Source organism: Anopheles nili, chromosome 2 (genome assembly GCF_943737925.1).
Source record: "Anopheles nili chromosome 2, idAnoNiliSN_F5_01, whole genome shotgun sequence".
Lineage (NCBI taxonomy): Eukaryota > Metazoa > Arthropoda > Insecta > Diptera > Culicidae > Anopheles > Anopheles nili.
Window position 1 is genome coordinate 71,484,256 of NC_071291.1, and position 25,413 is coordinate 71,509,668.

Sequence of the window (25,413 nt, forward strand, 5' to 3'; positions counted from 1 at the left end):
TAGTGATAGGTTCAAATTGGGGATAGTTTTCTTTGATACTATCTGGGAATAATTTTCTTCTATTTTGGCATTTGTTGAGCATGCAAGAGTTAAAAGGTACACGATCTCCATTTATCAAATGGAGGAGGAAGAAGAGATAAAGAGAAAACGGACGGAGGTGTGAGGTTGTTTAAATGCAGCAGGAAAACCGTCTTTTGCTTCTCCGTGACGGGAATGGGTCGGTTCGCGCGCCCGGGTGTCCATGGAAAGTGAGATGTTTTAATGAGACACCCGGGCAGGAGCTGTCGTTTAGCAAATGGCACTGAATAGACATCTCGCCGGCAGCAGAAGCCACCGATTCTGTCATGAGCATTACCGTCGGGCTGTTTGCCGGCGATTGTCATTCGTTTTGTCGTCGGTCGTGTCGAGTTTCCCCTGCGAGGAAATGTGCGATTATCGAACGAATCCGAGCACTGAAGCAAGCTGGTTAGTGGGGTAGGTAAGATGCCACTACTGACCAATTTGTTTAACGAAAACGGAAGAATCTTTAGACCATTATTTACCATTATCCTACTACCTAATGTAATGTGTCTACCAACTACCCAATTACTGACGAAATTTGATATTTAGTTTTTGATCTACTGAAACTGTAATGAAATTTGTCTCAGTATTAATGTTTTTTTATATTTTTTTTCAGGTAATGCTAAACTCTAGGATGCCCAAACCCCTGCATCTGATTATGGTATGATTGAAGACAAAAATTAGCTCATATATAATATTCATCAATCATTTATAATTAATTCAATTGAATTTAATTTAAAATCCTTGTCCTTCAAATCATTGCAATCGTAAAAGCACGCAGTCATTTTGCAAAAATGCAAGCCGAATATTGCGTTGGGCTGCGTACATTTCAGTCACTTTAAACATCGCTAGCGCAACACATCTACCACCGTTAAAGAGCGTATCTAGTTGTCTCGCTCTTTCTTCCTTGTCTTGGGGAGCATAATGTCCAGTGAGCGTTTAGTGAGGGCATTGATGCTGACAAACCCATTATAAGAGGATCGCACACACGTGCCCTCTAAACCCCCGTCCGGTGGTTCGCTTTCAAACAGCTGATCCGGCTGGTCGGAATTTTTGAAGCATCCCTTTACTTCACAAGGGATGCACATAATTGCATAGCGGAATGTGGCTGCATGCTTGCTGCTGATGGTTGCGTACTTTATGATGCCTGAATAAGACGAAAATTCGTGATAGTCATATATGTATGCAAGCGAAAAGAAAAGTGTATTATTTAATTTCGACCCCTATTTATTTATTCAGTACGTTCATTTATATCACTGCTGTATTGTATACCGATATGATGCGAGCAGTTTTATGTTACACTCCAATATATGTACTAAGCGAACAGTCGAGTATTGCAAAAAAAAAATCAAAGGAAAAACACAACCGTAAAGCAATATGTTTTCAGTTTCCGTTTCTGCATTTTCCATCGCTTGTCCGGTTCAACACGTGCCTCCGCGAGTGCATCATTAATTAATTATTACGGCCTTGTGCCTCTTCTCGTTTCTTTTTGACTCGTTTTTTCCGCGCTGCACCGCTCTGCCCACTGATTCGACTGGCTTCGTTTGTTTGATTATGCTGTGCTGATTTTCCGTTTTCATTTTCCACCGCTATATGTGCGCTTCCGAGCTCGTACGGAGCTCGAGAAGTGACCTTGCTTTTTTCCTGATTCCTCTTTTGTGCGATTTTTTTTCGCCGATCCGTTGAGATGCTGCAGGGTGATGAGATAGCGAGTGCACTGTTGTGTTGTTTTTTTTTGCAGCAACATTAAAAACCAGCTTTGAAAGTTTGATCCGTGTTTAGATCAGTCAGTCATTGGGTCGGTCGGTCAGTCAGGCACTGGGAGCGATTTGCCGCTTTGTTTTATCTTCAATCTTTCGTTCATTCCTTGAGCGTTTCTCATTAGCAACCACTAGGTGGAAAGGGTTAATAAGTTTTTTATAGCACGGCATCTATTTTTAAGTAATGAGCACACTCGCCGAGGCGTTTTGCGATACGCCTAATGGAGATTAACTAAAGGCTCATTTAGCACTAAAATTAAATTAAATTTGACGCTTCGCAGATTCTTCCTTCAATACACCCGACATGTGTAAGCTCACGAGCTGTCTGACGGATCACTTTCCTCATATTCCACGTTTTATGTGACACGGCTCCGTAAAACCTTGCTATCGTAAAATCAAACACCGCATCATGCTAACGATGCCGGCAGGAGGTGACACCCGGACGTGTGTGATTCTTCTCCAACCGCAAATTCGCCGCCTTTCAAAGCAACCGAGAGCGCGTGGAACAGGTCGACATCGTCTCGTGTATGGTGCTTTGGTTGTTGGTCTATTTTTTTTCATCCCTCCGCTTGTCCGACAGTATTTTTTTTTTCTCTTCAGTTGCGATTCGAAATGTGCCCGAAAGATTAACGACAACCGGCCGCGGGGGTATGTGAATAAAATAATTAACCAGCGCAGCGCACCATTACGATGAGGAGGCACAAAAAAGGCGCTCCAGACAGCGCAGCGACGACGCGAATAAGAAAAGCTCCGTAACACCATCTAACCCACACACCTGACCTGATCGATCATAATTGGGGCTGCGTGATGCTGCGTTTAATGCCGTCCAAGCCATGGGAGTCATTACACACACTCTTTCTCTCTTTCTCCGTCCAGAGGGAGTTATTTTGTTTGGTCAACAGGCGGAGGAACGCCCGGGATTGAACCGAGTGTGTGATCCTGATGGGGGCCACATGTGCGGCGAAAGATGACGACGGCGATGTTGATGATGGATTTATTATGATCAATTATGGCGTCGCGTTGAGTGCTGGGATGGAAAGAATAGAGTGAAATAAGTTTCTCTTTTGAGCGCTTCGATTCGATCCAACTTGTGGTGTGTTTGATCGAATTAATGCGGTGCTATGAGTTGAAGAATGAACCTTTGGCTTACGCTTGTTATATAACTTTGTGATGGAGTATTTTCTTCATGGTCTCACTGTTTAGCATGAATTTGCACCGTCCTTTTTTGGGTTGGTTTTTCGTGAATAAGTTCACTGTGTCAATGACAATACCCGATTCCCAAACCTTCACCTCTACGATCGCAAATAAGGAGCAGAAATTTACCACATTATTCATCTATCTATGTTTGGTTAGCCTGTTTTGAAGGCTTGTTTTGTCAAAATTAAGTTATAACATTTCACATGGGAAAAACACGCGCGTACTTCCATCATCATCTTGGGATTCCTGTGGAGAGCGCTGCTGAGCTAGTAAATAGCGTATAGGAAACGCAACGCTACGGCCGACCGGGTGTGAGCGTACTAATGCCAGTTTCCGGAGCTTTAAAGTCACAGGTGAACCCGTAATAACCGAAACCGAGTGGGGAAAACGGCCCAGCGGTCTCGGGCAAATCAACATAATGATGATGATTAGGCTCACCCGTTCATTAGTGCAGAAAACATCTCCATCCTTTGGGCTGGCGGGTTGTGGGCTCTCTTTGCATCCCCGGCACGGTTCAAAACCGTGATTTGGCAAAGCTCTTAATTTCATGCCCAATTTTTCATCTTGATGCTCCCGGCGACAGGAGAAAGCTGTCATTTTTTCCACCTTTGGGATATGGGGTCGAGGTTGGTCTTTTTTTTTTGCATCCCTTCCGATTGTGATTAGATACGCCAGAGCACGCTGGGAGAAGCGGGAGCAAGAAAAAATAAACCCTTGCCGAGAATCGCAATGAGGATGAACCGAAATTAATGTCAGCATGCTGCGTATCTTGATTTAGGTACAGAGGGGGCACTAGCCTTTGCACGTTTAATGGTTAGAAAGTGAAGGTTCAAGTATCTCGAGCAAAAAATACTTCAAAATCAGTTCAGTCGTAGGTAAATTTAAAAGTAGCAGAGAACAATGGTGGATTTTCCCGCTTACCTTCAGCTTTAACGCATAAAGCAGTTGAGCACGTGTTCTTAATGATAAATAGGTTGCTCGGCCTTAAGTCATCTTCATGGAGTCGGAAAAGCCATTAAGCCATATCCACGTAAGACGGTTTCCCATATTTATGAAACGCGATAGAGGCCTGGCTTTTTGCATTTGCCACCGGAAATGATTACGGGTGAAACACTCGCGGGGACGACCGATCACCTCGATCGTTCTCTGATGGCTTGTGGGGTTCCATTATTCCACCCGCGCATAGCTACGTTCATTGGGTGTTGTCGTAGGGTGACAAGGTGTCCCACCATAAGTGGGTCATTGTTGCACATGACTCGGGCGGCAGGTTCCCTGTCTACTTGCAATCAATTGTTTTCCGTGGACATAAATTACTACCTTGGCGACTCGACAATCGGAACGTACCAAGTGAGGGTTTGGAAGGTTTTAGATGGAACAAATTTGAAAAAAAAACCGGTGCTTATATATTTGGCTACGTGTGCTGTGACTTTGAAGCAATTCTTAGTTTTTATAATAAAACTTTAACACATTAATTTTCCGATGAACTTGAGGCTTGCAATTATAAGTGCGCTTGACTGTAAGCATGTACAATGTCTCTTGAGGTTTATTTTTGCGCAATTACGACCATTTGAAGACTACCGAACGGTTGGTGCAGCATAATTGCACGCTATAATGTCTACTAATGGGCACCCTTTCATCTGCCTAAATCGTGACTCTAATGAGACAGCAGACGGACTTCTTTTATCGTTCCATCTTTCCCTTTGTGGCTCGGTGACGGGCCGCTACGGTTTACGATCTTTCTGCGCTACCTTCCGTTAAGGGCCATTCCTTCGTGCTGCTGGCCCTTCTAAAGCCATCTATCTCGCCCTCCCCCAAAGAGGGTCATGTTGGGTATCGTTTGCAAACCGCGCACAATTTCCCGAATGCACTCTTCGGTAGCAAATCTTTTTCTCCTCGCACACAGCTGTGTGTGTCATTTCACCGCATCGCGATCACGTCCGATCGACCTCGATTTGCGTTCACCTTTTGCGCGCACAGATCGCCCCGATCGCGACCCACCGAAGCCAAAAACCCACCCAACCCCGGGTGTGCAATGGCCAACGGCAAATGGTGCTGGCAGCTCATGGCGGTGAAAATGGCGCGCGCAGAGGCTCGCGATGTCGAGGCTGCTAGCCATTGATCGTGGGTGTGCGCACCCGACGACGGTAAGTGCATGGGAAAGTTCGCCAGTAACTTTCCCAATGGTGTGCTGTTGGTGCCCAGCTCGCCACCGTGTGATGGGTGTCTTTTTTTTGCCTCTTTCTTAAAATCTTCTTTCGCTCCGGATCCGTCTCGGAAAATATACAACAATTGGTCTTACTTGCGCGCGCGCGTCCGCTCACGAAGGGGGGCGGCGTAAAAGCAATCAGTGGAAAAGATAGATAGATAGCCAGATAGACGGATGGATAGCGCCGGGGCTTTGCTGTATGGTGGGTAATGAAGAGTAAGTAGCAATGATCGCCACTGGCGTGCGCTGGCCCCCCACAGGGTTGGTAGCCTGGATAAGAAGAGGAACCCAATGCCCCGATGTGGTGGACCCCCAATGCTCGCTAATAGACTTCATCAATTGCACGGGAAATTAGCCCCCCTCGGGTGGGGAAGATGAGCGATCTTAAGGGCGGCTACTGGGTTGCCCTTGCGCCATTTGCCGGGTGGAAATTATCAAACCCCCCACCCAATGCGATGGGAGGTCGAGGTTGGTGCAATCTGCGGAAACATAGATAACAATCATGTTTTGCTGCAAAAAGCACCCCATTAATCGTTGTGTGCACAAATCGGTTTCGGGAAAGCCTCCGCGAGTGTGTGTGTGTGTGTAAGCAAACGTTAGGAGGTTCAAAATAGAAGGTTTTCCTACGCGTGTGGCTTTGAATGACGCAGCTTCGTGCATCCAAGGGCTGCCATGGTTTAGAAGATGAAGAAATAAACCCTCTCCATAGGCATCATGGAGCTCGGCTTCATCTTCGACGGCTTGGCTTTGGCTGTGAGATAAACGCTCGGAAGGAGAACAGAAAAGAAAAACTCGCGCGAAAGCTTCGTCCTCCTTCTGGCGGCACTCTACACAGCGCCTAGCGATTATTTATTGCCCGTGGCACGCGTCACCAGTCACGAACGCGCGCAGCAGCCACGATGAACGATGAAATACGGTAGCAATTTATATTTGCTCCTTTGTACTTTTTTTTTCCTCTCTTGCACTTCATCTCGGCTTTTCCATCCCTTCAGGTGCGTTGTTGGTTTTTTTTTCTTCTTTCACTTACCTCGACTCTCTAGCCGACCGACTTAGATATCATCACCTATCGGAGTGGCGTTTGTTGTGCACGAGCTTTATACCTTTTTTCATTTGTTTCGTTTGTAATTTGAGCGATTTAAATTAATTCCCGTGCCGCTACGCTAGCGACGCGAAGGAATGATAATCGATTTTCTGTCGATTCCGGCATGAGTGCTGCGACAGAGAAACACTTTCTTCATCCCGATGCGTAAGAAAGGCGACCGATCAGTTTAAAAAAAAAATGAAAGAGTATTTATTACATCTGCAAATTCAACACACAATCCGCTTGTTCTTAATGGCATGAGGCGGCAATTCTGCTCACACGACGGCAACTGAGCTCGGGAATTTACGTAACTCAGCCGAATTGGTTCCACATGAGTCAGACCCAACCGACAGAGTAGCGGCTGCTAGCAGTAGCGTAACAAGCCGTACGTCCATTAGATGTAAAAAAGGAAAACCTTTCCCATGAACGGCCGATGGAAGTGGCTTGCGCAAAGCCGTTAGGTAAAGGTCGAGCCTCAAGCGCGGTTCTGTTCTGTTATTGCCCATTGGACACGTGGTTGCTTGCGCTAAACGCGGGGTATTACATACGTTAGGTACCACGAGTAGCGTAGAAAGACCCCTCCAGCTTCAGCAGACCCACAGCTGCCCTCGATGGAGGGTTTTGTGTTCGTGGACAAAGGAAATGACGTTTTCTTTATGACAAATCTTAAGGCGCATTCCTGCCTTGGATCGTATAAAATCGCAGTCGAATGTGTTGACTAATTTTGAAATCACCCCTTCGTTAGGGGACATCTGTTTTCTCATATAAAGCTTCTTGTTTTATTTCACTCAAACGACAAAACTAGCTGATGCAACGTTCAAGGGCGTAATGGAATTTGTGCGCTGGTTTCTTTTGTTGTTGCTGATTAACAACATGCTTGCTGACTAAACACAGAACCAAGCGCATTCGTTCCAGCAAGTGCGAAAATAGCATCACCAATCGTTATCGAAAATTTGCTCAATATCGTTTCCAAGGCCGTGTTTTTCACCTTCTGGAGGCGTTCATGGGTTCGTTTGTGTTATTGCTGGTAATTGCTTCACGAAGCGCGGTACCAATCCTTCCGGCATGCGCACGGTGCTGGTTTGTGGAGGTTTTTAGCGCTACGAATATGCATCACTTATTGGCCACCGCTGGAAACACGACCACAGCTTTTAGTGGCCTTTTTCCCCATGTGGCGTTGCTGCCCTTAGGCGAAGTCGATCGAATTGCGACACCGTGACCGTGAAGCGCACGCCAAATCAATTCACACCCAACCGAGTTTCAGACGTCGCACATCCATCGCACACGGTTCGGAGACCCATCCGATGAGCGGACTTGGTATCCATTTGGCCACAGCAAACCAACGAGCGGGCCTTGATTTCGATCCATAAAGCACGGAACCAAATTGCATTTGTCGACATTTGCAGGCTGACGTTTAAATTGCATTGTGCATCGCACGGGTACGATGTGTGCACGTTTTGTTGGTGGCCATTTCAATTGTACAAACACTAGCTCGTTTTGTGCAATCGAAACAGGGAAATAATCAACCCTTTAAAGCGCGCTTTAGGGTGTGTGGATTTGGCCAATACCCTTTTCTAGATTTCAATGTCACTGTTTAGAGCTGATATACCGGGGGTAGTCTTGGGATGTTGCTTTTTCTCTTTCTTTTTATCAAACAATACGCCTGATTTGATAGATAAAAGCTAACACCACCAGCAGGCAAGGCGAAGAAGAATTGTTCGCGCCCTTTAAAGAAGTTGTCTCGGCAGCATCGCAGCGATCGATATAGCCAGGGGCAGGGAACTACGGAACACAATAGATCGTTTATCTTCATTTAAACGATATATCTTCATCGTTTGCTAGGCAGCCGAGGGTCTGCAATAAACAGTCAGTTCTCTTTCTTTCTCTATATACCGGCTTTTGCTTGGTCGTGCCTGATTGAAGGTGACTCAAGTGCGATCGTGAGCCGCCAAGAGCAACGGATGCGATGCTTCCCATCATCTTTAGCCGCGAAGAAGGTATTATCGTTGCCAAACCGTTGCAGAAGGGTTTGGCGTAGGCTTTGTTGCTAATAGTTTGTTGTGTAATCGCAAGCCCTCTCCGATCACTGATCAATTGATCTGCCGGGACCCATCCTGCACACGATCTTTCATCGACGTTTGGTCGTGAAGTCTTTTGAAACTAAATTTCATTTCATCCTACCGGGCACCCATCGTCCCTTGGGGCTTCTCACGACGACGTTTAGAAGAGCCGTTTTATGGGATGGGTACGCTTGAAATGTGCCAGTCCTCGAGCCTCCGGAAGCTGCATTTGTGCCAAGAAGTAGTTTGCTAAATTGTGAAAGCAATCCGCTCCCGGGTACTAGCAACTGGAAGCGATTAGAGCAAACTGTTGGGTCAAATTCGTGAGGTTGCTGTTATTCCATTTTCGTTCTTTTTCTCCTGCCAATCTCACAGAAAGGATCAATATGAGTCTTTTCGTTCATTTTCGCTTGCGTTCGAGATCGTTTTGTTTACATACCATGGATCAACATTTCGCTAAGATGCTGCAATTCTGCGCGCCTTTTCCCTAACTACTTCTTGAAAGGTAAATGAAAATTGTTCTAGCACCGACGAATGCCACAACACGGAGATGAACTCTAGGGATTGGCTGCGATTAGCCCGTGTATTGCCTCTGCGTTATTTATTACTTTCTTCCCTGCACACCGGCTTAGGCTTCCTGGAGGGCAATCTCTCAATTGTATCATGCTTTCAAATCCATCCTGATCCCCAGTGGTTTACGAGATTAGATAGACCGATTGCCTCCCACAGCAACCCGTAATGTCTTCTTTAGGGGTTTTAAACGCGACCGAAGGTGGTTCGACCGTCGCGATGGAGGCTTATAATTTCACTTTAATCTTCCTTCCCCTATCCGGTATATAATCTCCGCACAATCGTACCATCGATCCCATCAGCCGGTCGATCCGTGTCGGTAGGCAAATTGGCACCGAACAGTGTTTGTTTTGCTTTGCAGCTTCCGAAGGGTAGACATTTTTGAGGCTTATTTTGTACTCTTCGAAATCGAGGCAGTCAATCATGGGTTGTGTGCCGCATGATAACAGGTCGGCTGTTGGAAGAGTAGGCTGAAATTGATCGCTTACTTTGATGGGTTGCATTATGGAACGCCACCGATGGAATCTATGGTGACTTGGTTATGTGAGATGTAGGCAAATCAGTTTATCTTTTATAATCAACTAAAGTGTTTAAAATTGACCCCGCGTTGTGCACATCATAACAATGTCTGTCAGACTAGACAAGATAATTCTCATGTGTCCTTCGGATTAAAAATTGTCATAATCCAACGGCCATATTGTGCCTTGAACACTAACTAACGATCGGTTAACTAGGCCCTTTTGGTGCTATCCCATTGCGTTTGTCACGAGTGTTTTGCTTTCCGGGCGGATGTTTGCACGCGGCTCAAAGCCAGACCCGAGAACGTTCCGCACGGGAGCCTTCCATAGGCAGCATGCGTACGTGCTTTTCCAACTGACCGTGCCTTGTCGCGGGACTACCAAAACGCCGGCGCAACCTATCGGACATCCGGTGACAACCGGCTAATCGTGCGTGGCGCTGATGGAAGCGTTCAAAAATAAATGTAAAGAGGGCGAAGCAGAAACGGATGGATGACGAATGAAAAAAAACCGGCTACTACCGACGAACGGAACGCGGAAGAGGTCAGTCGAGGTTTGCGGGAGCCGCTTGTCAGCACCTCAGCGAAATTGAATTAAAGTTTTCCCTTCGAGCGGAAGCGCACACACCGGTGGCGAAAATGAAATTAAAGGTCCACGCCTTCGCCAAAGGGGCGTAGTAGAGGAGGACACCGATCTACTTTTGGTTCGGTTACTGCTACCGGTCGTAAAAAAAAGAGTGTCAATATATAATTTAAACGCGTAACGGTGAAAAGAAAAAGCAACTAATCTCTCCGCGTGCTTGCGTAACCGTCTTCCAGAGATGTTGCGGCACTGCGGGTGCCCGAGGGAAAGCCTTTTCCTTTTGGCAATTTTCTTTCAACAAACAGAAGACAAAACTCTCGCGCTTGTTAAACTGGCACGCGATGACGTGGGGCAGTTATGAATGTATTCGTCTCCCGTGCTTTCTTATCCACCCGCGATGTTGGGGCCGTGACCGAAACAATGGAAAAGTCTGGCGAGAAATTACGAGAAAAGGCGTTGGCGTGTTTCGTTCGACATTCGCCACCGTGGGGAGCAAATGACTAAACACTGTCGTGCACATTTGAATGGTGGCGTCACAATAGTGCGTAATAGTGATAACGAGGGGAGGGTTTACATTCTATTGAGGGTGGTCCCCCGTGTCCGACTACGTCCTCCGTCCTCGTAGGTTCAAGGGAGGGGAGTTTATTTCGACATCAGTTTCATTCACTGTTCACAGCTGCGGTAATGGCAAGGTTTTCATGGGCCGTGAAGCCCTTGAAGGGTTGAGTATGTCAAACTTTTCGAAAAGCTTTCGAGTCAGCAAGGCATCGTCCATTCGCCAAAGAACTCGCCTGAGCTGTAGAGAAGTGAAAGATACATCGATGGTAGCGTGTAGATAGAAATTATGAGGAACCATCGTTCGTATACGCATTGTGTGGGGTGGCGTTTGTTGTCCTGGTGGTTTTATTTTCCTTCTTGTAGGTGTCAAGTTGCATTGTACACAGTCTGGCGCTTGTCTTTTTAGAGGTGTTTCGTCATCTCTCATCTGGTAGGTGGTGTATGTCGCAATAGAGAGCCCCCATAAGCCAAAGCGCAAGCTAAGCTTTTGTCTTGGATTTTGTACACCTTGGCAGCAGCGACAACATAATTGAGGCCTGTGTGTGTTTGGAAAAATCCGGCATTGAAAATGAATCGCAGATGCATTTAGAAATAGACACGCTGTCTAGGTGGACGAGCTAAAATGAGCTACAGAGCTTTTTCTTTCACTAGTCCATCCTGTTAATCGTAACATAAGCCACCCTCCTTTTTATTGACCTCCTTAACACGGGTTTCGGAAATTTGTCATCATTTCACGTTGCTGCAGGAGAAAGCTCGCGCGAACACGCCGCCGAATGAGATATCATCAACGAATTGGAGTTCGGTGGGATGTCTTTCTTCACTTACACCCTTTCAATATGCCAATAGTCGTGCCGTTTAGCAGGCAATTGAACGAATGGAACGAATTATGCCTCCCGCCGGGGTGGCTGGACACGAGACACGGCGAAAGCGAGAAAAGGGATATTGCATTTTCCCGTAGACCTTACGCTTTCCACTCCATTCTCAGCGTTGTGGCTCCATACATTGTGGCTTTTTGAAAGAATGTACGAGTCGACGAGTTCGCATGCATGCATCGCTCGGTTGGGAAGGTTTGTGTTTGCCCCTCGACACAGGCCAGTACCCCTCCCCGTCCACCCCACTTCCCCTTCGCCATCACATTAATCCCCACGCCGATCGGATGCCAATGTTTGCGCCATCGGTACGGAACACGCCGCGTGGCACGCCAATTTTCCCGTGCGCATTGAAACACGCCGCGGTTGCACACGCTCGAGTGCGCACCGATAAAACACGCGGTGGTTCGCATTCCCTTGCAAGTTGCCCCCGACGAGTGTGTGGCCACTTGCGGCAAACCATACCTCGATCTATCCGCCCATTTAACGTTTCCCAGTGCGATCGGGCGGGTGTTTTAAAGAGGGCAGCAGCTAAAAGGCGCGCACACATAATGCCGGTTTCGGTTGGAGTTTCTTTCCTCCTGGGGCGAGCTTCTCGCGCGTATCACGGAAAAGGAAGGTGCCGGCAGCAACACCCGTCCCGTACACACAGTCGTTTGGCGCTAATCGTGAGCAATAATGGTTGCGGAAATCGCTTCGAAGCAGCTAAATGAGTTTTTGCATAGAGGCACATTCGCTGGCATACCTCTCTACCGAGCGGCCGATGGATAACCGCAGCCTCAAACCGTGGCCAATGTGAGGGCTGGATCGCAGCACTTTGCGACATTTGAACTCCCATTTGTATCGTTGAAGTGTCTTTTTTTTTGTGCCACGCTCCATACCTCAGGGCGCTTTACGAAGCGAGCTCCCTTTGAAGAGTGATTCGCGCACAGAGCTTTTTTCGAGGCGCTGAAGCGTGGAAGAAAAAGTTGCATATGCTTCTAAACCCTGCGAAGTAGAAAATAGCTTTAGAAGGGAAAGACTCCCTCGGGGCGGTGAAAAGTTTTCCCTCCACGGAACTGCCATTTCGGTAGGCCATTTCGTATGTAACGAGAACGACAGCTAAGCCTGTATAGGGGGCAAATGCTGGTGGCTAGCGAATATCCACCCCACTCGTAGAGTAGATTTTGGGATTAGATTTATGAGCAAAAACCCGCAGCTGGTGGATGTTGTTCTTTCTAATTACCTAGCTCGTGTTCTTCAGAAGATAAACGTGTGCACGTCGTCATATGATGATGATTCATAGGTGCTCATTTCTGTTGCAATACAGCAACAGCTATTATCGCCCCCGTTCACACATTGCGAAATGCATTATTCTACCTTGGGATAGCATAAATATACTCCCCTTTCGATAGGTGGTTTGTGTTGCAGTTGCAGTGCGTCGAACTGTCGTGTTGGCTATTATCTCCAACGTCTGTGGGGTATCTATAGGTCCGGATCGTGGCGAGTAGTTGACCGTGTGATTGTCGTAAGTGTGTTTCAATGTCACTTTCATTGTGACGCAACCGTGGGTCCACGTTCGATTCTTTGTCTAGTTACGTGCCCGATGAGCGCTGTTGGTGAGAAATGGAAAATTCGCGATGGAGTAAACATGCCAGGGACACCAGCGTAAAGTCACGGAAGGGTTTCCTTTTTGTAATTGCGTGTGCATTATCACGCCATGGGATCGAAGCAGCGTAATTGAGTGTGGTGTATTCTAGGTCTCGGTTAGACACTGTGCCTGACAGTGTAGTGTTGGGTTCGCTCGCTTCGTGAAGGGTTGTGCACTGAGTAACGCAACGTTTCGCCCTTCTCCTGCCCAATGTGGCAATGACCCAAGACTTCGTTGACCACAATCAACCGGATACGATCGAGTTTGGAGTCCGCGGTCCGTGCACGTGGTAGATGCTCCTCCAGCAACTCACACTAGCGCATGCGAACGTACCACGCTTATCAATTCGATAACCATTGCGGGTGTTTGCGTGGCACACTGATAAGAAGTTCCGAGACTGTCCCGAGTGAAACACCCCAGAATGGTTCATAATCGGCCCTCTGGACCAAATCTAGTATTTTATTTAACTGCGGGTTACTCCTTCTAATCCTGCTCAAGACTTTAAAATGGGTGCCTTACGTCGATCTTATTTCGAATGCTGTGCAATCGGAGCACTGTAGAGAGTACGTAGTTTATTTTTTGTTTTAGTGTTTCGTAACCACTGAGTCACTGATGATTGGGACGCACACTCAACAGCTGATTTCGGAGGCAGTTTCTTAGGAATAGTGAAAATCCCCGCCACTACTCATGAGCCACTATGAGCAAATAAACGGAATTGATCATGACGTTTCACCAACCTACAACAAATGTGAGCGTGACACGAGTGCTGCTGTGTATCTGTGTGATTCATGTGACCTCATTAGCTTCGCGATAAGTTGTTAATGAAATTAAGATTACGTGCACAGATTTTAGTGATCCGACTGGACACAGAACAGCATTAGTCTGCCTGTAGTTTCATGTATTCACGACCGTGGCAGATCCAGCCTCGTTGCTAATACCAGTTTTTCAGATCGTGCCCTTAGCATTGCTTGCTATGTTTAGTTACCGAAAGGTGAAACGTCACAGCGTGACTGTGGTTTTACAGCGTCTGTTGATTTTCTTCAGCTGATCAACCGCTCCGGAGATCAATAAGCTGTCTTCAAAGGACTAAAAATGTATAGAAAAAACCGTTGATTACAATGGTGACAAGAGGAGATGTTGTGTTAAAAAAGAATGCGTTTACGTAGTGCTTCCCAGGTGAGACTAAACACTAGATAGCATTTTGAATGAGTGTATCCTTTGATACTTTCTCTATCGGAAACGTTTCACTTATCTCCAATCATCGGAACACTTTGGAACAAAGCCGCCCTGTCCGTTTGATGGTCTTTGCGGTCACCGTGAGGTGCATTATAAGATTGAGTGCGTCAATACCTAATCTCTTGCTTTACCATGATTCATGGTTTCACATCGTGCTGATGACTTCCGAAGAGATTTTTTGCTGACAGAAATGTAATATCCATGATGCATTGCCAAGCTGCTCGATGATTCAATCCCAACACACGTGTTGATTAATCGTGTGGGAAGCGAACACTGAACCTGTTTCCCGGAGGCTGGTTGCTCTCCAATATCCACCTCGTGTTGACATGCGTGCGTGCCATCGCAACACGTGTTTCTCGGCATAACTTTTGTCTGGAATGTCAATGAACTTTTCAGCCGTAAGCGAGCAATCCGTGTCTTGGATTAGCTATCTTATTTTGGTTTGTTTGCATTTGAACCATGACGGTATTTTGGAACGATTTTTTCTTTCGTGCAACTGGCAATAACACAAACGCACGGAAACACAGGTCTGATCAAGTCGCGACAAGTTTGTAACGGAAGTAAAGCACGAAGCAGTTCGTAGGTGGATACGGATACGGTAATCCGGTGACACATTAAGCATTATTGTTTGTTAGCAACGAGTTGAATGAAGGGGAAAAAATTATTTACATCTAGTCCTAAACATTTGGCTACATAGATGATTTTTTGGTGTCTGTAGCAATGGCTTACTACCGCTAGCTGTGACAGTTAATGATGAAGTTAAGTGATATTTGACAGCGGAAGTGACGGATCGCTCGTGTAAACCTAATTTTACCCATCAATTTCCTACTCAGATGTGGTTGTTCTAGAACTTTACGTCAAGCATATGTATATATCTTAATTCCAGAAGTTTTTGATAATGTAAATACTAATACACTTTCTTGCGTATTTTGCCTGGATTCATCCTTTAAAATCCTTTCATATTTTTAAAGGAATACAGCCTATTTTTTTTGGTTTTGTGTTTCACGCTGTTCTGACAAGTTGGTAATCCTGATGTTTTCTCCTCTATCTTTTCTTTTAGATTTGGATCGGTTAATTCTGTTCAGTAAAATTACACGTTAAATCTGTTTGGAAAAGTGTGTACTGCAGTGAATTAGAGATCGGTGGATACGATTCGGGAGTCCCACTTTAGTACACCTTCAGAAAGACATGTATCATTCTTGAAAAACTAGTGTCAGCGAAGTGTGAAGAAGAAAAGCACCAGTACGAGCAGGAGTGTGAAGGATTGAAAAAGTCCTCCAAATAGTGCAAACCCGCATCGGACACCCGTAGAGACTTGTAAACCGCAACGATGGTGGACTACTACAAAGTTCTGGACGTGTCCAGAACAGCGTCGGAGGCTGAAATAAAAAAGGCGTAAGTGTAACGACACAGTTGTCAGGCTCCGACCAAACCGCAATGCGGTTACAGTGGGAACAATGGAAAATGGGACGCTTGATTAATATCGGTTGTGTTTTCTTTTTAGATACAAAAAATTAGCCCTACGATGGCATCCCGACAAAAATCCGAACAACCAGGAAGAGTCAAACAGGCGGTTTAAGGAAATTTCTGAAGCATACGAAGTGCTGTCCGATGGTAAGTTAATCGAACGTTTTACACGGATTAGTGATTAGCGGAACAGGAGCACTTTTTGGTTAGGGACATTTGGTAGGGACAAAAGTGTGCTATTGAAGGTGTCAAAAAGGCACGTTGTAGGCACGTTTAAAGTTGCCAGGGTTTAGCATTATCTTTCATAACGATGCCATTTTCCTACCTTAGCCTATAAACGACACATCTACGATAATCGGGGCACGCGGAAAAGTGCGACCGGTTCCGGCGGCAGCTATACCGCCTTCACCAACCGCGACTACAGTCGCAACGGAGGCTATGACCATTATCATCACCATCGTTACGGCTCGGGCGGCAGCCGGTACGGTTCGACCGGTGGCCGGGAGAACAGTAGCAGTAGTCGTACGTTTTCGTTTAGAGGATTTTTTGAGACGACGCCGTTTTTCCGCTTCTTTGGTAGAGTTGTAGTTGTACAGTTTTTTTGTTACTCTTGAATTTCCGCTTCCACCTGTTCTGATCGGACTGTTTTGCTATAACGATGCTGAACGCTGCCCTTTTACCCTTCTAATCGATCGATCCGCTGCGTGGTTGCGAAATGGTTCCTTTTTGTCGAGAACCTTCTTTTGCAACACCCCGTTGCTTGCGTACTATTTTGTGGCGGATCGGGAATGTTGCTTGTTATCCGCGTGTTTCGAATGAAAAGAAAATACGTATGCCCAGTTGACTAATGGCGTGTGGTGATGTTTGTACTATTAACTTTTCTCCAGCTGGCTGGAGAAGAAGTGTGTCTTTATTAAACCTGCTGTTTTAAGAGAGAGTTTCTAGAGTGCTTACGGTAACTAATTGCATACGCTCGGAAGCTATATAAAATTCAGGCTCTGCGGCTGATTCGGGGAACAGATGTAATTCGTACTTGTTCTCCTGTTTGTAACAAACTAACCACCGAATGATTCGTGTTGTATTAAGCAAGTAGCTCAGTTCTTGGGTTATCGGAAACTAATATGTACTTTTTAAACCCACCTAACATATATAGAAAAGAAAAGGCGCATCTATGATCAGTACGGCAAGGATGGGCTGATCAACAACGGCTCCGATCGCTACCATCCAAGCTCGCGGCACCACCGGCGACACGACAACGGCGGTATGGACGACTTCGAGTTCTTCGGCTTCCCGTTCCAATTCCGCGATCCGGAGGATGTGTTCCGAGAATTCTTCGGCGGTTCGCCGTTCGATGAATTGCTTAGATGTAAGCATGTTTTGTTTGTTAAATGGTAAACTGGAGTAAGAACCCCAGAAGTAATCGTCTTCATCCGTTGCCGTTGTTCCGTAGTTAGTCAACCTGTGCATCACAACGGACGCGCGCGTACCAACGGAGCCAGCAATGGACACCATCACCATGCGAGACACTCTCACCCGCATAATGTCATTTCGTCGCCGTTCATGACACCGTTCATGAGCATCAATCTGATGGATGACTTCTTTAACAACGGGCACATGGCGCAGAGGAGTGGAATTAGCTCCATTTCCGAGTTCAGCATGGGTGGCGGCGGTCCCGTCAAGCGCACCTCCACCTCGACCACGTTCATCAATGGCAAGAAGCTGATGACGAAAAAGTAAGGATGGTCACGACGGAGGAACCGTCATTCGGTCGCCGGAGGATTGATCCATTTTTAATCGTCTTGTGTTTTTTTTCTCTCTCTCACTTTGCTCACTCTACAGGGTGATCGAGAATGGTACGGAAACCATCATGTCCTACGAGAACGATGTACTAAAATCAAAGACTGTAAATGGGGTCGCTCAAGCTATACCATACAACCATTAATTCGCAGAGGAAACAACTATAAAGCCTCCTCCGTCGCTCCTGTAATTGCGCGATAAGCACCAAGAAGATGGAGAACGGGATGGAGAAAGGCAAACAAAGCAAACAATTATTTTCTCATAGCTACTGAGCATAGGATTAGTGATACACATAACAATTATGATTAATAATTTGTAGCATTGCGGATAACGTCTGTGGGCGGAAGAGTGTGAGTTCGATTGCGGGTTTTTAGCGCGCCTGTGGCTTGACAAAAGAGAGAATCAGAGAAAGCAACGGACGGTCAGGAAGCCAGACCACCGTTGGTGAGCACGATACGGACTGCAGAACAGGAGAAAGCAGGGAAAGGATGTTATAGAGCAGATAGCTAAAGATGTGTGAGCGAGGAAAGGATACTTAAGAATTTCTATTAAACCAATGCTGCTGAACTTATTTCAACCTTTAGGAGGAAGGACAAGAATTTCTAGCTTTGGGAACTACGAGAAGCGCACTGAATAACAATCGCAACATTACTTTCCTTAATATTGGTTTCGTTTATTCCGGCAGAAGTCCTTAAATGCTCAAGCTGTACTGGTATGGTACAATGTCGCTGCTGATTTAGATCAACTGTCCTGCTGGTTAGTGAGTTTGGCGCATGACCGAATAATGAAATAGTACACAGGCATGCACTATTCTACCGTCGGACGTGTGCTATACGATTAATGCATTGAAAAGCTTAAGGTTAAGAAAGGGTATCAAAATTTGAATTTAATATCATGAGTTTTGTTTTCGCCAAAACCGACGGTATACTAGCGGAACGAAGTAAACAAACTGTTAACGTTTTCTATCGGGTATCTATAACCATTTTTCAATCGTGTTTGCAAGGTAGTGCTGCACGATTACGGCACTGCAAATGGTAGTAGTTGTTTGCAGTATCAGCGTAGATAAAGTAGTCGCAAAAACAACGGGTCACATCCAGTTAAATGCTGGTAGGAAACCGCATACCCACCATCATTAGCCTCGGTTTTCGAATGGACTGTTAAAAGACGACAAAGGTTTCTTTCTCTCTCTCTCTCTCTCCAAATTTCAGTGTTTGATTACACAAAACTAAACTAGCTAAAAATCAAACGAGCAAGCATTGTGTTAACGAGAGCGAAGGAAAGCTGATGTCAGTACTGTTCAGTACCGCAGTAGCTTGACGTAATTTAGACATTTTTGTGTTCCTTGCCTGACGGAGAATTTTACAACAGGCATCAGATGTATTTTCTTGCTGAGGTTATGTATCGTTCTCGACGCAAACAACTAAGAACGATGATGCCCTGCGAGGTCCTTTCCTTGATACGTTGGAAATTTTGCTATCCTTTCCGCTCTTGATATGGAACTTTGGAATATATTGCTTGAGTTGCGAAAATGAACGATTTTTCGTTGATCCCTTGGCGGCTGCGTTTATTAATATTCGAATAAATTTCAAAGCCTGCCGAAACGGAAACTAAAACGTACGTTCATCCTACCTGCCCTCCTAGAGTTTCCAGAAGCGAATCCGCGCGCACTGTAAAATATATATTTCGTTTTTATTAATATTATTATGTATTTTCGTTCTTAGGTATATGGATAAGGATTTCGCTTATGTTGTAAGCTAAAATAATAACAATTGCATCGCGGGCAAGCCTCTCTGGTGGGGCCTCTCGCGATACTCCTGGAAATCGTCCTCTCTTAAAAGGGGAAAAGACAATACAAACACGGATATCCCTCTAGCTTGGTTCGTCATTACTGCTTTTCAAAATGATATGCTCTTTCGTGTCCCAGGTGCCGTGGTGGGATGGTGATTTGTCTGTAAAAACTTCTCGAGGTTTCTTCGTGCCCTGGGTTTAGAATTGAGCTGGGTGCAAACAAGTGCGACGGTAATGATAGAGTACAGACGGACGTGACGAAAAAAAAATTGAAAGAAACGGTAACTGTGGCTAGGTGCGTTTAGAGTCACGGCACGCATAATGAGACGAAAGCTGTATTTAAATGTAGTTTTGCTCCTTAATCTCGACGCGAAAGCCGAAGCGAAATCTGAAACAAAATGTTCTACTATTGAAAAAATGACGAAGGATAGGACGAACGATTGTGTACATGTAAAGAGAGACAAATACGGGATAAATCCCTTACCTATCGCAAGTACGTTTAGTTTTGGGTAACCTTCGCCCCTCCCTTCCCTATCAGTTGATAAAAATGCGGCATCATCAACACAACAGACACTACTGACAAATGAGGCAACAGCAACAGAACATCAGAATATCAGCAATTAGGCAGCAAAAATACATAAGACAAAAATTCCCTCACCAGCCAACACAGCGTGCAGAGGGGGACAAGGAATAAATCTGTACGAAAGATGGCTAACTTATAATCAAACACAGTCCGCAGGAGCAGCAAAAGCAGAAGTATGAAAATATCTCACATCCCAAGCTAAATGGCTCAAAATAAAGTTATATAAAAACATATAGAGAAAACATAAGAAGAAAAAACCACACCCACAAATGGCAAGAACATGAAAATATAACAGATTTCCGATAATTCGCTAGTTGAAGTACATTCAAGCATCAATCGAGAGCGTTTTTCCATTGTTATATTATTGGGCTTTTTCGTTGAACAACCCTTTAGAATTATCACATTAACCCCTCCAGGACGAAACACGCGGAGTAAGATGAATGCGGGCTGAACGGAGGCTTAGAGTCACAGCGTTTTTTATTTAATTTTATTTCTAGACATTGCTAAACTTACATGCGAAAATTCGATTATCAGTATTTACCGGTAATATAATTACATGCTTAACCGTGGTGCCCCTTCCTAAGCGAGCGCGAGAGGCGGTGTTTGTGTCCCTTTTTGTCGGGTGCGCGTACAACGAGTAATCCTGCGCATCTTCCTGGTGAAGCACAAAAACAAGTCGTACAAATAATATCCAGTTTTTATAATCTCTAGGTTTTTTTGCGTTAAATCAGATTAATTGAGCAAATAGATGTTCCTTTTAAAAATCTCCTCATGTAAAAGAAAAAATATCATCGTTTCATATGGTGGTTGGTTGTTCTCTAGTAGTTTTTGAATACTATGTATGAGTCATCAACCGCTGCAGGCGTTGTAATCGACCTAGTGCGATTTCCAGATATCGTGTCATTTTCCTATCGTTCCATTTGATATTTCGCCTGGGTGGCTGGATGTGGTTAACGTTTGTGTTATAATCTGTCGCTGTCCTCTTCTGTAACCGAGTGGAGCAAGCAATTCACCAGGAAGGATAATACCAGGAAAACTGGTTCCGTATCCATTATTTCTTTTTCTCTCTCTCGTTCCACGGGATAACTTGTTCTTTTTTCTCGGGGCAAACACGCAGTCCGGGAGGCAGGGAAGATTGCAACGAGTCACGGAGAGGGCCGTATGCTGAATTATTATCTCCTCGCGTAAGCCGACACATACTCGCACACCTTCGCCTGGAAGCGATCCTTGTCTTTGGAATACTGTTCCGCCGCCTCGATGTTGAGCGGATCGTCGAAGTTTAGCAGGTCCTGCGAGAAGGCATAAAACACACACACAATCATCGTTATCGTAAGGTTGTTGGAACAATCGGGTAGAACAACATTACAGTGAAAAGAGAGTTCAGGCCCCAGATGACATCCTTCAGACGACGTGTTGGTGCCCAACCGAGCCCGTCGATCGAGTTGAGTCGTAGCAGCGACAGGCAGATGTCCCCATCGACGGATATGTTCGGATGCCACAGCTTAGTAAGACACTTCACCTTCGGAGGCTGAAAAGGGAAAGGAATCATCATTTGTCAGTCGGTGAGTAATGCGTGTCGTTCGTCTGTCTTATTGGTTTGCTTTCGCCTTACCGCCATGTTGTACTCTTCCGGAACGAGAATGCTGAATTTGAAGCGGCCACCACACCAGAACCCTTCGCTCGGACTAATGACTAGCGTAAACTCGCTCAGTACGTTCGGATCGTGGAACGTCACCTTGCAGGTGTTCGGGAGATTTTGTTCGAGCTCCTGGACCTCCTTTACGAGCAGAAACTCGCGAATGGATATCCGTTTCGGTGCGTCGGACAGCGTACCGGGTGTGCCTGTGGTGGACCCACCGTTTCCACCATTGCCGCCGTTTCCCGATTCCTTCTTTTTGCGAGCGAGCGTGATCATTGTGCGCTGCGTGATGTTGGGGTGTGATCCTTGCTGTGTGTTCAACTCCCAGTTGATCTTCGGCTCGAGTGGCACCTGTCACGGTGAGTCACATCCGTCGCCGGATCTTGCGCCACCGTTGCACCGCACGTACAGTTGGCAAATAAGCCTCACGTGTACGCTGGTACGTAAAAGAAGTGATCCTTGCTACGGCTCCGAGTGCTGACGTTACACGTTCATCACACGTACACCTCCGGTGGGGGTAACTTTGAATGTTTATAAAATAGAATTCCCGACCGTTTTTACCTTCCACCCCGTGTGTGGCACCTTTTTTCTTCAGCACGAAAACGATAACTCTTACTCTTCTTGGTGATACCGTATTAAGAAGCCACTAGCCACAAATAGACCCGTGAAGCACTGTGAATCATTTTCACTTGCAATTTGAAATGTTAGTAGGACGAAGGGGAAGCAAATCGTTTATAATTACAAAAAAGGAAATTCCTACCATCGCTCACGTCTATGAAAATAGTAAACAAACATTAGCGCGCACACACGCACTCACTGACGTTATGTGTGACGTCATCAACGTCAAAAGCTTTTGAAAAAATTATGCTGTCAAATCAGCAGCCGTTATATATGCGCATGTTTTCAAAATTAAACGCCTTCACAGTCTTTCAATTTTGAAAAAAAGGGTTAACAAATTGTCATCCTTTTTTATTTATGGTTTTGAAAAACGTGATTTAAAGTTCATGAAATTGGAAGTTTTAATACTTTTTCGTTGAGATTTTATGCTAAAAATGATAATTGCTTCAGTGTTTCAGAAAATTAGTTTAAACTGCTTGATTGTTTTCATTATGAATGAATTTTTTTTAGTGATGACGTAATTTAAACTTTATCGTAATTTGCTTTTGCCTGGTGCAAGGAATTCTATTCAAAGTCTTATAATAATATTTAGTTTCTTTGCGTAGCTTTTTACCGCACTTGCTTCTGCACGAACAACAAACTTTGCACTCTCGTGACTTGAGTCAAAAAGTTCAATTTTTTATATTTAAATGACGACCTGGCCGTATTGTTCTCAAAACTAAATTTCTTGTTCACAAATACATAATTCATTCATTCTTATTCTATAATTTCGTATAGTTCAAGGCGAGTGGGCATTTCCTTCCATCAAAACATTGTAATAATTTATAAAAATTTCACGATTTAAACATAAAAGTGAAATATCGCAACACATATATTTATGGAGAATCTATGCATGCTCATAAAAAAATAAGAAATAACAGTGCACAATGCAAACGAAGAAGAATAAATCAAAAATGCCCGAACACCTCGGACAAATCAGAAGATGCACGTTTGCATGCAACAAATGCACAAAAATCAAGCCCATGTGGCTCTCGTCGCTAAGCGGTATCGATTTCGGCGTCGGATTTTGAACGCCAAAATCACCAACTTTGAAATCGCTAGTAACAAGAGATCATGCGTCGAAGAGGTTACATGCACCAGCCGGAGTACCACACTATTATATATAATGGATTGCCCCTCCTTATGTTATCAGTACATATCGCCGATCCTTCCGACGCATGATAATCAGCATCCCATCTCGTTTGCTCTCGTTTGCTATCGATCGCAGTGTTCTACGCACACTGTAGGATCTTATTGAGCGTTGTCTCTTACCGGTCATAATTCGGTCGCAGTTTTTTGTCGATAATAATAAATTGTCTTCCTACATACATTAAATCCTTTTCGGATACAAAATAAAGCAACAAACGGGGGGCGATAAATTTCTGTTATTTAAACCACTGTTCCCCATATCATTGAGCATCTTTTTATCATAAAACTATATGGAACTAGCGGGATAATCGAACACAGTGACCAACTAGCACGCAGTACTCCATAGTGCAAGAAATGGTCACGCCCTACGCACGTGTGGTACAAAATATAGTAGCTTGTCCTTGTTGCGCTCACGTGCTGCTCCCGTTATCCGAAATAGTAATCTTTAAGCCCATAGCAAACAAGAGCAAACGAGAAAGGATGCTGATTATCATGCGTTGGAAAGATCGGCGATACATTAGGAGGGGAAATCCATTATATATAGTGTGGTACTCCGGCTGGTGCATGTAACCTCTTCGACGCATGGTCTCTCGTTACTAGCGATTTCAAAGTTGGTGATTTTGGCGTTCAAAATCCGACGCCGAAATCCTCCGATGAGCAGAATTCTCGACAGAATTTTGTGAAATTCACGTGTGCCCGAAACACGCGCAACGACGCCAGATTTGGCACTGCTGATAAAAAACGTGCGCCATGAGCTTAAAGGTTACTATTTCGGATAACGACAGCAGCACGTGAGCGCAACAAGGACAAGCTACTATATTTTGTACCAGGCGAGCTGCGGAGGTGGACATTGCTGCACTATGGAATACTGCGTGCTAGTTGGACACCGTGTTTGATCATCCCGCTATTTTCATATAGTTGTGTGATAAAAAGATGCTCAATAACATGGGAAGCAGTGGTTTAAATAAAAGAAATTTATCGCGCACCGTTTGTTGCTTTATTTTGTATCCGAAAAGGATTTAATGTATGTAGGAAGACAATTTATTATTATCGACAAAAAACTGCGACCGAATTATGACCGGTAAGAGACAACGCTCAATAAGATCCTACAGTGTGCGTAGAACACTGCGATCGATAGCAAACGAGAGCAAACGAGATGGGATGCTGATTATCATGCGTCGGAAAGATCGGCGATATGTACTGATAACATAAGGAGGGGCAATCCATTATATATAATAGTGTGGTACTCCGGCTGGTGCATGTAACCTCTTCGACGCATGATCTCTTGTTACTAGCGATTTCAAAGCAGGTGATTTTGGCGTTCAAAATCCGACGCCCGAAATCGATACCGCTTAGCGACGAGAGCCACATGGGCTTGATTTTTGTGCATTTGTTGCATGTAAACGTGCATCTACTGATTTTTGCCGAGTAGTTTTCGGGCATTTTTGATTTATTCTTCTTCGTTTGCATTGTGCACTGTTATTTCTTATTTATTTATGAGCATGCATAGATTGTCCATAAATATATGTGTTGCGATTTTTCACTTTTATGTTTAAATCGTGAAAATATTTATGAATTATTACAATGTTTTGATGGAAGGAAATGCCCACTCGCCTTGAACTATGCGAAATTATAGAATAAGAATGAATGAATTATGTGTTTATGAACAAGAAATTTAATTTACGTAAAGAAACTAAATATTATTATGACTTTGCGTAGAACTCCTTGCACCAGGCAAAAGAAAACTACGATGAAATTTAAATTATGTTATACTTCTCTGTTAAACGCCTCGTCGGATGGAAACAACATCCCCGATTTCAAATATTTCCAATGTGACTCACATTTCAACATGTGCATTATTTAACATGGCATCGGGATACCCGCCAAGTTGATTCATCCTTTGCAGCTTGCGTGGATCATTCATTCAAGATGCATGTTTACAAAGCAAAGGAAAAACCTCGTGGCTCCCAATGAATATTATATGCTATGAATTACCATCTAGCTTC

The 25,413-nt window shown here is 44.8% G+C and overlaps 2 protein-coding genes and 1 non-coding gene across 3 annotated transcripts; 2 read left to right on the top strand and 1 right to left on the bottom strand.

Annotated features, from left to right (window-relative positions):
• Positions 1-960: 960 nt before the first annotated feature.
• LOC128722242 (U4atac minor spliceosomal RNA) lies at positions 961-1,121 on the top strand. Its single transcript, XR_008410798.1, has one exon. It is a non-coding gene; the product is annotated as a U4atac minor spliceosomal RNA (small nuclear RNA).
• Positions 1,122-15,620: 14,499 nt separating this feature from the next.
• LOC128731551 (dnaJ homolog subfamily B member 6) lies at positions 15,621-17,751 on the top strand. The gene is made up of 6 exons (XM_053824676.1): positions 15,621-15,722; positions 15,832-15,941; positions 16,125-16,370; positions 16,948-17,160; positions 17,245-17,527; positions 17,634-17,751. Exons 1-6 carry the CDS (start codon positions 15,658-15,660, stop codon positions 17,734-17,736), a joined length of 1,020 nt encoding a protein of 339 aa, XP_053680651.1. The 5' UTR covers positions 15,621-15,657; the 3' UTR covers positions 17,737-17,751.
• A 2,610-nt stretch (positions 17,752-20,361) lies between these two features.
• LOC128721642 (NEDD8-conjugating enzyme UBE2F-like) lies at positions 20,362-21,959 on the bottom strand. The gene is made up of 3 exons (XM_053815414.1): positions 21,575-21,959; positions 21,329-21,490; positions 20,362-21,251 (listed from the first exon to the last, which is right to left on the bottom strand). Exons 1-3 carry the CDS (start codon positions 21,875-21,877, stop codon positions 21,135-21,137), a joined length of 582 nt encoding a protein of 193 aa, XP_053671389.1. The 5' UTR covers positions 21,878-21,959; the 3' UTR covers positions 20,362-21,134.
• Positions 21,960-25,413: the final 3,454 nt, after the last annotated feature.